Consider the following 14167-nt stretch of genomic DNA (forward strand, 5'->3'; position numbering starts at 1 on the left):
TGGCAAGTGGACCCTCGACTTGCAACCGGTTCCTTTGTTTTTCATGCCACTTGCAAGTGGATCATCGACTTGCAACCAGGTCTTCTTTTTTTGATGCCACTTGCAAGTGGACCCTCGACGTGCAACCGAGTTCCTTTGTTTTTCATGCCACTTGCAAGTGGGCCATCGACTTGCAACTGCGTCTTCTATTTTTTTTGATGCCACTTGCAAGTGGACCCTCGACATGCAACCGGGTCTTCAATTTTCATGCCACTTGCAAGTGGATCCTCGACTTGCAAGTGGGTCTTTTTTGTTTGATGCCACTTGCAAGTCGACCCTCGACTTGCAACTGGGTCTTCTTGTTTGATGCCACTTGCAAGTCGAGGGTAAGTCGACCCTCGACTTGCAACTCGGTCTTTTTGTTAGATGCCACTTGCAAGTGGACCCCCTACTTGCAACCAGGTCTTTCTTTTTTTGATGCCACTTGCAAGTGGACCCTCGATTTGCAACTGGGTCTTTTGTTTTCATACCACTTTCAAGTGGACCCTCGACTTGCCACTGTGTCTTTTTATTTGATGCCACTTGCAAGTGCACCCTCGTCTTGCAACTGCGTCTTCTATTTTTTTTGATGCCACTTGCAAGTGGACCCTCGACTCGCAACCGGGTTCCTTTGTTTTTCATGCCACTTGTAAGTGGACCCTCGACTTGCAACCAGGTCTTCTTTCTTTATGCCACTTGCAAGTGGACCCTCGACTAGCACCGGGTTCCTTTGTTTTTGATGCCACTTGCAAGTGGACCCTCGACTTGCAACCAAATCTTCTTTTTTTGATGCCACTTGCAAGTAGACACTCGACTTGCCACCGGGTCTTCTATTTTCATGCCACTTGCAAGTGGACCCTTGACTTGCAACTGGGTCTTCTGTTTTGATGCCACTTGCAAGTGGAGCCTGGAGGTGCAACCGGAATTGAATTGTTACTCACAACAGCCAGAGGATTTGATGTTATTCCAAACTGATGGACCGGATAGGCGAATGAGTAAGGTGGAAGCATCTGCAGAAAATTAGCTTAGTTGCCTTGCATTTGAGAAAGCTTCAGGTCAAATACCATTCCAGGGTACCGGGAGCGCGTAGGCTACGATCAAAACCTACAAGTAAGTTTATCTTTGTTTTTGTCCTCAATCAGGTTTTTCTAAGCTGGATCACACCTGAGTACCAATGTAGTCTCCTGCATAGATATCTTCATTTCTGCAAAATGCAATGTTTCAATGAATCAAAACTATTGTTGGAATAGATATTCAAAAGGTTTATGCTTGTGTTTTGTATGTGAAGACTGAAAGTTGTAGTTGCTTTCTTTTTTTTTTCAACGAAAGATTTTGATCAGATGTAGGCTACTATTTTTACATCAGTTGTAGCTGTCATCACTTGTATGGTGAAGACTGAAAGTTGAACCACAACCTGATACACACCATTTTTTTACCTTAAAACAAGCAAACCACCGTTATATGATCCTATTTCTTGCTTATCAGGTATATGAACTTATTTATTTATTTTTCTGCCAACATGAAACAACACACTCTGATTTAGTCATCTAAGGAATTCTATCACAGATGATTGTAGTTAGTTTCAAAGATTTTTCTCTCTTTTTTTACTTGAGAATGGAGTGTTTCATTTACAAAATAAGCAATTTTTCCTAACAAGTTAAGTATGCTTTGTCATTTACTCCAGTCTGCAGATTTGTATGGATGGAACTATGAATGTGATTGCTTATGGCCATTTTGTCATCATGCATTTCCCCCATTCAGAATATAAATTTCCTTCTCAACAATGTTTGTCTGCTCTGTTTCTAGCCCTGTATTTTTGATTGAGGGATCTTGAACTGATGACAGCCAACTGATGTGCGTTTTTCCTACACACCAGCCTCTGCTTGTTTCTCCCATCAACAGATGGAAAAAGAGAGAGGTGAAAAGTATCTACAAGGCCGTATAAGACCAACCTCTGTTTGTTTCTAAAGCTGCATAAACCCTGTCTGGGTTTTACTTTTCCAGCCACCAAAACTTCTTCTACAAGCAAGCAAGTGTTTTCTGCAGACAAACAAAGCCTGGTCCTTTTTTTCTGTCAAACAAACAAACATGCAAAAAAAAAAAGCCCAAGAAACAAGGCCCAGGAGGCAGGGTAGTTGGGCTGGGTGGGTTTGGTGGGAGGGACAAAACAATACAAGCCAAAACATACAAACAAGTCCACGTGGAGGAGGGATCAAGAGCAAACAGTCTGTTTTGTTTGTCAACAAGGGTAGTTTTTAGAGGTGATGTCACATTTAGATGTGAGATATTATCTCACATCTAGATGTGACATAGACAGACCCTGGTTTCAACCAGAACAAACCTGAGAAGAAGTGTCTCCCACGAGTCGTAAAATCATACATTGTAGGTAAAACAAAATCAGAAAGACCATCGGATCTTAAATCCTTCGTCGCCACCTACGACGTGTCTCATTTTGGGTTCCGTCATTCCAAGCAGTGTCTAGAAAAGTGAACTGCATGGAAGAACGAGCCATCACTCGAACAACTATTGACCAGATTAGGACATTCAGGGTCAGTTTCGATTCTGTGCCTGGTAGCCCTGCCAATCATCGGCCGGCCATAATTTTGGCATATGATTCGGCTGCCAACAGACCGCCAATAATTTGGTCGCACATACTAAGAAGACTAGGCCTGCAAGGGTTTGATTTTTCTGGACTTTTCGGAAATTTTTTTACCGCCCTTGTTAGCACGACGCGTGTGCTCAAGAGTCTCTGGGCGTAGCTTTTTTTTTTTCTGGCAAAGCATTTTACACGTTTGGATTTCTAGAGAGGTCGACCGCCGCTTTGAATGTCTAATCTGTCCCTTACAATGTCTGGTCTTCCTCCAATCGTGGGCCGCGTGGCACGGTTTTCACCACGTCGGTTTGCGAGATGTCTCGAGATCGTTCGTGGATCCATCCAGTCTATGGTCCCACCGCCTTTTCTCTTGTATAAATAAGGAGTCTCCCATCGCCCAACAGAAGACGAGCTCTCGTCCATGGCAAAGAGAAAGATGCAGAAAGAATGGTGTGCGTACAGAGCATGGGACGGTCGCAGCCGGGTACCCAAGGTGCCGGCGCTACTGGCTGACAAAGCCGCGCTATGCTGCACATGAGGAGGATTGGAGGAACACCCAATCAATCGGAGGGCGGGTGGGCTGAGCAGCCGGACGGCGCTGCCATGGGGGCAAGCGGTGAGCACGTGACATGTATCTGCCACTGCTGGCGAACGCTCCCGGCGCTGGAGACGGCCGTTCTTTTCCGCAGGTACGTGAAACCCAGCTGCATACACAACCTATCCCTCCAACCTCGCCCCATCTCTGTTGTGCTTCCTCGGTGGAACTCAGACCGTGGCATGCCATTCCTATCGCCGTCGTCACACCGATGGCCCGGGCGGGATCCGCCATCCCCACGGCCGGGCCCCTCCTCGGTGGGCGCCCCTCCCTCATCGCCGCCAACAACAGCGGAAGGTGCCGTGTCTGCACCGAGTGCCACGCCGTTTCCGACGTGGCGGAGCACAGCCACACGGCCAGGGCGCTCGGACTCCGCCCGCTCTTCGGCGCACCCTCCGGCTCAACCTGCGCGGTAGGCGGCTCCGGCGCAACGGCCCCCCACGGAGTCGTCGTCGGGCGCTCGACCCGGGCGTCAACCCCGTGGACCACGCGGGAGCAGGATCCGCGGTCAGACCGTCCTCGCCGGGCGCCCGTTCGTGGCACATGGCCACGTTGCGGCCAGCCACAGCGGACGCCCTCGTCTCTCCAAGGAGTGCCACAACGTCGCCGACGCGGCAGGGCACGGCCTGGACGCTCGGGCTTGGGCTACCCCCGCTCCTTGGCGGCTCCACCTCTGTCGCGACGGGCAACTATGTTTTGTCTCTAATGCATGTTTGGCTAAAACCCTTCTATTTTTTGCAGAGCTCTCACAAATCAGTCAACCTACGAAGTGGCCAGATGGAAGGGGCTATTCTACTTGAGGTATGTGCTATCAAGAACAACGCAGGCTCCAGTGTGCTCTGATTTTATGATTCTTCACTACTATATTGTTAGACTTGGTACTGGAGCTGTACCACTTGCAGGGTAATTCTGGACAAAGCTCATCCATTCAGTAAATGCATATATAGAAACATCTGTGACTTCTGCCTCACTATGGAATGAAGTTGCTCCGGAAGTCATGTGAGGCTAGAGATATAGTTTACTGTCCTATGATTTCAGCAATATACGACTGGAAGTAGGTTCCTGTGATTGAAACTGTACAGGGTGATTTCTCACGCTTCTGTATGAATGTGAATTCGAGCTGTGATTGTATGTCGCAGTCTACAGTTTTGCTCCTCTCTTTTCATAGCCAAGCACAGTTTGCTCTTTTAAGCCATTTGTGTTTGCATCGCCATTCAGATTTTCTGTGAACTCAATACCCTCCAATTTCTCATTCTTCTACTGTTCCGTTGTGCAATAACCTTTCAATCTATGTATTGCTTTATGAATTAGCAAAAAAAAAAAAACTCTGGCTAGAGAAAGCTGCACGTATAATGATGCATATAGTTAGTCATGGCAAAAAATATATATTTAGTTGCCACTGTATTGTTACATGTGAACCGCAACAAAACAGATACTGCAAACAAGAACAAATTCACACCTCTTCTGCTGGTGTTCTATCACATATCAACGGTGAACACTAGGATCGATTGCGTTTGTTATATGATATGTAATGTAAGCAGGCTTATACAATTTGTGTGTTTCTGTTGATGTAGCTTACCTTGACAGGGGAGGAAAGCATGACGGCCGTCTTTGTCAGGCTCACTGTGCAGAAGCTCTTGATGAAGCACAAAACGTCCCATGTCGAACCGCGGGCCGACATGGTGTGAGAATTGCAGTTAGCTGAAAAATGGGGATTAGACACATGGAGATGTAGCACTTGGGTGAGTAGGTACCTGCACGGCTTGTGAATGGTCTGAAATCTGAACCGTGAACCTCTCATGGGGACTTGCCGCGCCTAGCTAGCTCTGATCGCCGCCACTCCCCAATGGTGAGCATGTCGGAGATCCCGCCACCACCACGCCCTACCTTGCCGCTTCCTCTTCTCCTCCGGCTTTGGCGGCCTCACTTGCAAGCGAGGAGCACTCGATTGCTTCTTCTCCTCTGCCTCACGCGGCCTCGCTTCCTCCTATTCTTCTGAGCTCATGACATTGTCTGCCGGCTTCTCCCTCTCTAAGCCACCCTCTACCTCGAGACAACCACGTACCTCGCCGAGGCGTGCTGCGCAGGTGAGGACCACTCAATTCCTACTCCGGGCTGAGAGGAGACGCAGGAGCCACGGCGAGGGGCGGCGTTGAGCCGGCAATGCAAGGAACAAATGAACTAGGGAGAACGGGGAATGGTGGAGGTGGGGAATAGGCAGGGAGATTCGAGAAGCTACACAGATTCGGGAATAGTGGATCTCAGTCCACAGCCACACCACCGCTCGGTGCAGTCCAAGTGCAGCTAGCTAGGCACACACCATGAGAAGATGTGCGGTCAGGACTGTGCCGCGTGCGGGAGGGTCTGACCGAACGTCAGCGCAATAGCGTCAGTTTTTTTTTATTTTTTTTGCAATATATAGAGCATGCGGAAAAAAGGTAAGATAATCTAGAGCACAAAAGAACGAGAACAATCGTATGGAATATTGATGGTTACATTTATTCTCATGTAAGTTAGCTTTGAGAAAATTTGACATATTGTAGCAGTCGAGGTTTGTGAAGTCTTAACCACTGCCCAAGATATTTGTTTTACCATTTTGTAATCAAGTTAGAAATATTTAAAATATACTACATTCTTCCGTGGCCTTTTACCATCACATCTACATTTCAATTGACAGGAACTTCTGTAGTTGCATACGATTTTGTGTATATAGCGTGAAGTTTCAAAACAAACTGCAGTTGTATACGATTTTGTGTATATCGCGTAAAGTTTCACAACGAAATTCATGAAAACTAGCACAGAGTTTTAGAACAAAATTCATCTAACAACTCAAAAACTATCAGCGAAACCCAGCTGAAGGATCAACATCTCTGGTCTAAGAAGAGAACAAGAGCTTCGCAATTTTGCGTAGTGAAGCACAGCTGAAGGATCAACATCTCTGGCCTAAGAAGAGAACAAGAGCTTCGCAATTCTGCGTCCAAGACATCACATATGCATATACCAACTGGATGTACCTTCTCCTTGCATGAACTACTTTGCCATGAATCGGGTCTTGGGACAACTTACCAAATAATACAAAAATACAAAATAGCTAATTAATCCATGTGGCGTGGCGTGCCGCCGCGCACTACCCGCTAGTTGAATAGGACGAGCTGATTGGCATTCGACGAGACAGAAAATGGGAACCCAGCCGAATAGCCGCCCTCACTTCGGTCAATGCCAAATATTTGGCCCGACAGATCATGGTGCGATCTAGACAACCTCTCAGAACCATGAAGCCTGGATACTGCAATCGAAACAACCCCTCGGAACCATCAAGCCTGAAGACCACTAAGCATCCACGTTTGCCTCCCATCCAGTATTGGAAAGGCGTCAAATGAGATTCGTCTACATCCAACGGGACATGACGTCGAGGTGCAGTGAGCAAGGCAAGGGGATAGAGTGGGTTGCTGAGGGTGCAGGTGGAGAGAGAAACCAGTGGAGCTCTCAAACCTCTCTCAAATCTAGGGGAGAAATGAGGTTTGGAGTGTCTGAACAAGATGGAAGACTGAATGGCAGGTTTATCAGACGAACACATTTGAAAAATAATAGGGCTTAGATGCGCTCACGGGGCTACGCGTAATACATAGAGTCAATTGTTGACGCTGCATTTTTTTTAAAGCCCTTTTGGAGTATCTTTAATATTAAAGGGGAATTAATGTGTCTGATGTCTCGCCTTCAGGTTTACTCCCTCCGTCTCCCCGACCTTAGGTTTTCCTCTTCATGCCTTCCTTGGTTTGGACTAATCTAAATCAAGTGGGTACTTTTCTATCCTTGGTCTACTAGAAAACCATGCCCTGCATTTACTTAGTAGAATCTTACCAAAACAACATTCATTAATCAAATCAAATCTTACCAAACCTCCACTAAATAAAAACTTCACATTCCCCTATGTATACCCAAATCAAATCAAATTTTAACAAAACCTTACCTAAATCAAATCCTTCCTTGTCTACCTCTACCCATAAATCAAAACTAATCTAACAAAATCTAGGTTTCTGTGGGTGTAAGGTATATGTCGGACACGATTAGTGTTGAACCATTAAAACCAGTACAATGCCCGTGCGTTGCCACGGGCATTTGAAATATTTTCTTGGAGTTCTATATATAAATATAATGCATGTTAAATTTCATATGTATCGTAAAAATAGCAACAATGGTAATAATTGAAAACTAATTTTCTACGTGGGAAACTTTCAATCTATTCATCTTTAAACATGGTAGTATGAAGAACATCAGAGATAATAGAAATTACAAACCACCTAGCGACGACTACATACACTGGAGCGAGACGAAGGTGTGCCGCTGTCATCATCCCTCCCTCGCTGGAGCCGCGCAAACCTTATTATAGTTGACAGTCGAGAAGTCATTGTGCTAAGGCCACATATCACAAGGGCACAAGAGCAACAAGCATCGCCCGATGAAGAAAGTCGTAGATCGGAAGAATCAAACTTGTAAACATCCAAATGAAGATGAACACAGCGCCGCCGTCATCGCCCCTCCCTCGCTTGAGCCGCTCAAACCTTATTATAGTCGACAGTCGAGAAGTCGTCGTGCTAAGGCCACATAGCACAAGGGCACCAGAGCAACAACCATCGCTCGATGAAGAAAGTCATAGAACGGAAGAATCAAACCTATAAACATCCAAATGAAGATGAACACAGACCAGATCCAAAAAGATCCACCAAAGACCTGCACCGACCGAATCCCGTGAGATCCGATGGAGACACACCTCCGTGCGCCCTCCGACGATGCTAGACGCACCACCGGGATATGGATAGAACATGGGAGACATTATTCCTACCGAGGAACATCGCCGCGGCACACAGTCCCAACCAAGACTATGAACCTAACAAGAACGAGAATGAGATCCGTCCCGCCGGCGTGGGGCCGAGGTCCTTCGCAACTCCATGGCCCAAAAGACCATCGAAGACGGGGTGGATCGGCGGCGGCGCCGACAGGAGGAAGAGGAAAGCTTGAGATCTTTTCTGTGGAAGAGGAAAGAGAAGACAAAGTTTATTTCTTGTTATAACTGGCAGCAACACCGATCATAATCACAATAATTTAAATCTACTAAACTTACAATGTAAGTTGATAGAGAAAAGTAATTTGACGATGTATACATAGAGAGTGAAGATCCAACTAATAATTTGTTATGAATTAAGATCTACTTGACGTGTATAAGATATTCTCGCGCAATATCAGGAATGTTGTCTTTAGCTTCATTTGCATGATATTTGAGCAAGTATAATAGAACTTCCTTCTCAACTGATAACCATCCTGCACAGGCAATATATGTAGTTAGCATTAATATTTCACGTGGAAGATCTAAAAATGTGCAATGAGAATACTCACCTTGCAAACCGAACGAAGCAATTCTTCATCGTTCCATGAGAGCATGAAATCAAAAACAAAATAGCCAGGTACATCCTTGTAATTGAATTAATTAATAATATCTAGACTCTTGTCTAAAGTTCAACGCTTCTCAAGTCTCAGTAACTATTTTATATGAAAAATACAGTAGAGTTTGAGGCAAACAAAAGTTATATAAAGAGGACCAAAAATAACGGATAGATCTTTAACACCAGCTTGAAATCCAACACCTGCTTTAGTTTATGTTTCTGGTTACAACAGCAACAAGGTCACTCCGTTTGACCGAGCATCAACTGAGGCCAATAATTGAATCTCGTATTTTTTGGCATTGACGACCGATACATACCAATGAGACATGTATGTTGCAACAGGGGCATACATAACCTGTATGTTGCAACAAGAGCATGCATATTTTATTATTTCAACACCAATTGCATCAGTCCTCCAAAAACACCAATGTGATCTAACATACACCATTTTCTTTATCATTAAGTCACTCACATACACCATTTCCTTTATCATTAAGTCACTATTCTTATTCCTCCACCACCTTCTATCCATCTATCTCGGTCTCAAACTATGAACCCTCTCTGCTTATTTTCTACCTTGTGCATCTTACTTGACCGTCCTCTCAGATTTCTCGCTTCAATTAATTCATTTCTCAATTATACACATAAAACTAATATATTTAGGTGCGGTGTTTTTTTTGGGATCTGAAACCACCTAAGTGCCTGGAGAAAAATGGGTCATTCGATTCTCGTGAGTTGTCTGTCAATGAAATCTGAACCAAATAGTTGGACATCTTTCTTCTAACATCAAATATTTTTCCTTAGACGAAGAATAACAACTTTGAAAGAACATGCGATGCCCCCATGTTTGGTTTTGGTAATTGATGACAATCTCTATGGACTAATGGTTGCCTTGAGTTATATTTGAAGGTTTTGTCCATAGGCTTTTCTTGAAGTCCATGTGTTGGTTTCAAGGAGTTTCTGAGTTGACCAAGGTGCTATTAAGGAATTATCCAAAGATTGGTCATGTGAGTGTTGAGCTTATTGCAAGCATGTCTTGAAGAAGAAGATTGTGTGATCATTCATGTTTGCCTTCGAGACATCATCCAAATGAAGAGAGTTGGAAAGATTCGAGGTTGATCAAGACTAAGTCAAGAGTGAATCAAGTTGATCAACTCACAAAGCGTAGAAGATGTACCGAGAGGGATCAAGTGATCCCATGGTATGGTAAGCATTGTCCATTGCACTTTGTGTACTAACCCATGGTCTATGTGAGAGTTCTATGTGGGTTTAGGTACGTGTCCATGGGCTTGCGTCAAGAGGAAGATATCACACAACCCATGGAAAGGATGACATCAAGTGGTGATTGTCATCATGATTGCCGTCTGCAAGTTCAAGTGGAGCATCACGAAGAGATCAAGTGCTTGAATCTTGCCATCCTTTGTGGTGTCAATTATCTTGTGAAGATGTGCCGAAGAGAGGCTCACCCATAGTGGTCTATGGGGGAGCAATCATCTAGTCTTCATCGAGCCAACACAATCAAGAAAGGTGGTCCAACTTGAGGGAGTCAAGATCGTCATCATCTAGCTCAAGTGGACCATGTGCAAGGCAAAGGTTTGCCCTTGATAGGTTTTCTATTTTACCAGTCTTGTGGTGGTAGTTGGGAGACCGGGTTATAGGATCGTTTGTCGTACTATCAAGGGGGGCTCTCAAGTTGGTAGCTTGATCGTATCGTTAGTAGAGAGCTCAAACCATTGCATCCTTGCATCATGTTTCTTGGTTCTTGTTTGGTTCTCTTTGTGGGTCTTAGAGCTTATGGTCATCTTGATGACAAGCTTGAGTTCATCGAAAACGGAGTTTGCATGCGTCTTCTATGATGTATTCGGTGTTGGAGGTTTCACCGGTGTTATCCAAGGAAGGGTTCTCACCATTTTCTTATGGGCATTTTCTAATTTGCTTCTTATTGATATTTCTATCAAGATTGTGTTAGCCCTTGTTGCTAGATTTCCAACAAACTTGGTTTCATCGAATTCGGAGCTCGTATGCGAAAGTTGTGGCTGTTTTGATATTGTCTGTTTTACATAGAGAGGTTGCACCGCCCCGTAGAGAGGTTGTACCGGTTGACCAGTACAACCGGTGTTTGGAGCGGTTGTACCGCTCCAGAATTGCTCCGGAGGTTGTTCCGGCCATGTACCGCTCTACCACCGGACTAGTTTCTGTTTTGGAGCGGTTCTTGGGCGGTTGTTGACCGGTTTTACCGGTTTAACCGGTACTACCGGTTCCCCAGGCTGTTGTACCGCTTAGAGCTTTTCTCAGGTTGGTTTTTCCTGTGCTTTGGACGGTTGTACCGGTTCATGCACCGGTTGTACCGGTTCTACAGTTTTCTGCACATAACGGGCAGATTCGTGGGGACCTATTTAAGGGGGTCTTCTTCCCCAATGGTTCCCCATCTCTTGAGCTCGTTTTTGCCCCCATTGTTGACCTTCTTTGAGCTTGCTAACTCTTAATCCCTCCATGGATTCTTGCTAGTTTTTGAGGCAAAAGAGAGAGGAGATCTAGATCCACACTTCCACCAATCACTTTCTCCTCTATGTGAGGAGAACCCCTTGGATCTAGATCTTGGAGTTCTTTGTGTTCTCCTTCTTGTTCTTCCTCTTACTTTCCTCTCTAGCATTAGTTGCTTTGGTGGGATTTGAGAGAGAAGGACTTGGGTACTATGTGTGCCCTTGCCATTGCATTTGTGCATCGGTTTGAGTTCTCCACGGTGATACGTGGAAGTTACAAGTTGAGAAGCTTATTACTCTTGGGTGCTTGGTACCTTTGAGCTTGTTCCTCTTGGGTGCTTGGGCGCCCTAGACGGTTGGTGGTGTTCGGAGCTCAATCTCATTGTGGTGTAAAGCTCCGGGCAAGCGTCGGGGGTCTCCAATTAGGTTGTGGAGATCGCCCCGAGCAATTTGACGGGTACCGGTGACCGCCCCCAAGGGTTGCCAAAGTGTACGGGTTCAGTGACCGCCCCAAGGGTCGCCATTTGTACGGGTTCGGTGACCGCCCTCAAGGGTCCCTTAGTGGAATCACGGCATCTTGCATTGTGCGAGGGCGTGAGGAGAATACGGTGGCCCTAGTGGCTTCTTGGGGAGCATTGTGCCTCCACACTGCTCCAAACGGAGATTAGCATCTGCAAGGGTGTGAACTTCGGGATACATCGCCGTCTCCGCGTGCCTCGGTTATCTCTTACCCGAGCCCTTTACTTATGCACTTTACTTTGTGATAGCCATTTTGTTCCTTGTCATATATCTTGCTATCACATAGTTGCTTATCTTGCTTAGCATAAGTTGTTGGTGCACATAGGTGAGCCTAGTTGTTGTAGGTTTTGTGCTTGAAAAATTAACCGCTAGGTTTATTCCGCATTCGTTCAAGCCTCTACCGTAATTATTTTAAAACGCCTATTCACCCCCCCTCTAGGCGACATCCACGATCTTTCAATTGGTATCAGAGCCTCGTCTCTCTTTGTTGGGCTTAACCGCCTAGAGAGTAAAGATGTCGACTAGAGGATTAGGATTCTCTGAAACTCTTAGTTTCGATGGCACAAATTTTGATGTTTGGGTAATTCGCATGCTTAATCTCTTTAGGGTCATGGACCCAAATTTAGAGAGAATTGTAGATATGGGTTTTTCTCCTCCAAAGGATCCCCAAAGATTATCTTTAGAGGATGAGAAAAACTCTTATCTCAATGCTCAAGCTTCTAATGTGCTTTTCGATGCTTTGAGCAATGTAGTTATTTTTTAACTCATGCCGTTCCGGGATGCTCATGAGTTGTGGACAAAGCTTAGAGATAAATATGGTGTGTCCAATATTTGTGGGGATGATTGTTCTCCCTCCACCTCCGGTCATATAGTCTTCTCAACTTCTTCTACTTCACCTACATGTGGTTTGCCACAAGGTAATGATATGGTGAGTAGTGGTGGTCATTGCAATGATGATAGTATGCTTATTGTGGATGATCCTTCATCACTATCTTATTGCAATGCTCCCTCTTTGGGCTTTAACACTTCGAGCACTCCAAATGTTTCACATGCTTGTGTTGATAGTCCTTGCATATCATGTAGAAATTGCTTGACTAAATCTCATGATGATATGCTTGCTATGTCTTGTTGCCATGATAAAAATGCATCTATTTCCTCGAATTGTTGTGCTAACAATATAGAGGAAACCGAACACTCCATGGAACAAGATGTGGTGTTTAATGGTGCCTCAAGGGATCCTACATCATCATATATTGCTTTTTTCCTTATGGCTAAGGCGTCAAAGGTATCTCCTACTTTGTACCCCAATATGTCTCTTGATGATGATGTTGATGCTAATGATGATGAGGATAGTGATGAAGAGAATGATAATGTTACCTCCTTAAAAACTAAGGGGGAAATGATTTTTAAAGCTCTTCATAAAAATAAAATTGCTCGTTCCAACTTCATGGAAATAATGTCCATTGCCATTGATGGCAAGAAATACATTGAGGAGTTGGAATCTCATCTAGAGGAGCATGAGGCCACCATTGAGAAAATGGAAGCTCATGGGCGTGATTACGCAAATGAGATCGCGGAGCTATCTCAAGCTCTTGAACATGAACAAACCACCTCCGAATCTCTTGAGGAGACTTTTGCTCTAGAATTATATAGAGTGAGGGAATCTCATGATAGATCTCTTGAGGTGGCCAATGATTTCAAAACTAAAAATGCTAAGCTTGAAGTTTCTCATGCTAGACTCCTTGAGGATTTTGAGCACCTCGAAAATGGCTCAAGGCTCATCAAGGGTGAGCTCATCAAACTCACCGAGTGTCATGCCCAACTTGAAGCTTCTTATTTAAAAGAGCTTGCCAAGTTGTCCTCTCCTATTGTTGTAAATAATGATGCTTGTGCTACTAACTCCATTACTTGTGAAGCATCCATTTTGAAGGAGAATGTTGAGCTACAGGCTCAACTTGAGGTGCTATCTAGCAATTATGAGAAATTGGAAGAAAGCCATGAAAAGCTCTCAAGCTCTCATGATGATCTTCTAGTATCCCATAATGTGCTAAAGGTAGCTCATGAGGCCATGATTGCTAAGGTAACATCTAGTGAGCCTCATGTGGATACTAGCACTACTTCTAGTCAAAATACTATATTGCCATATGCTAGTCCTTGTAATTCATCTACTCACAATGTTGGTACATCTTGTGATCCATTGCTTTCCTTGCCTTGTTGCTCTAACGATGAAGCTTATACTTCCTCTAGTACTTGTGTTGAGACTAACCATGTAGAAGAAATCAAAGAGCTCAAGGCCCAAGTCACTTCTTTGAAGAAAGACTTGGAAAAGAGTCATCAAGGGAAATCCACACTCAACAATATCTTGAGTGTGCAAAAATCCCCCAATGACAAAGGTGGACTTGGATTCAACTCCAATAAGAAGAAGAAGTCCAAGATGAACAAAAGGAAGGGCCAAGAACAAGTCAAGAATTTGGCCAAGATTGTTTGCTTCAAGTGCAAAGTAGAAGGGCATCATGTT

General features: G+C 44.7%; 1 protein-coding gene across 2 annotated transcripts; it reads left to right on the forward strand.

Annotated features, from left to right (window-relative positions):
- Nucleotides 1–2462: 2462 nt before the first annotated feature.
- Nucleotides 2463–4419, forward strand: LOC123149481 (uncharacterized). Of its 2 annotated transcripts, XM_044569146.1 has the most exons (3): nucleotides 2463–3300; nucleotides 3948–4007; nucleotides 4109–4419. In XM_044569146.1, the coding sequence occupies exons 1-3, from the start codon at nucleotides 3137–3139 to the stop codon at nucleotides 4185–4187; spliced, it is 303 nt and encodes a 100-aa protein (XP_044425081.1). In that variant the 5' UTR covers nucleotides 2463–3136; the 3' UTR covers nucleotides 4188–4419. The 2 variants fall into 2 exon arrangements, with proteins under 2 accessions (XP_044425081.1, XP_044425073.1); XM_044569138.1 differs by having other exon boundaries at nucleotides 2807–3300; nucleotides 3948–4419.
- Nucleotides 4420–14167: the final 9748 nt, after the last annotated feature.

This window comes from Triticum aestivum, chromosome 1B (assembly GCF_018294505.1).
Source record: "Triticum aestivum cultivar Chinese Spring chromosome 1B, IWGSC CS RefSeq v2.1, whole genome shotgun sequence".
In the NCBI taxonomy this organism is placed as follows: domain Eukaryota; kingdom Viridiplantae; phylum Streptophyta; class Magnoliopsida; order Poales; family Poaceae; genus Triticum; species Triticum aestivum.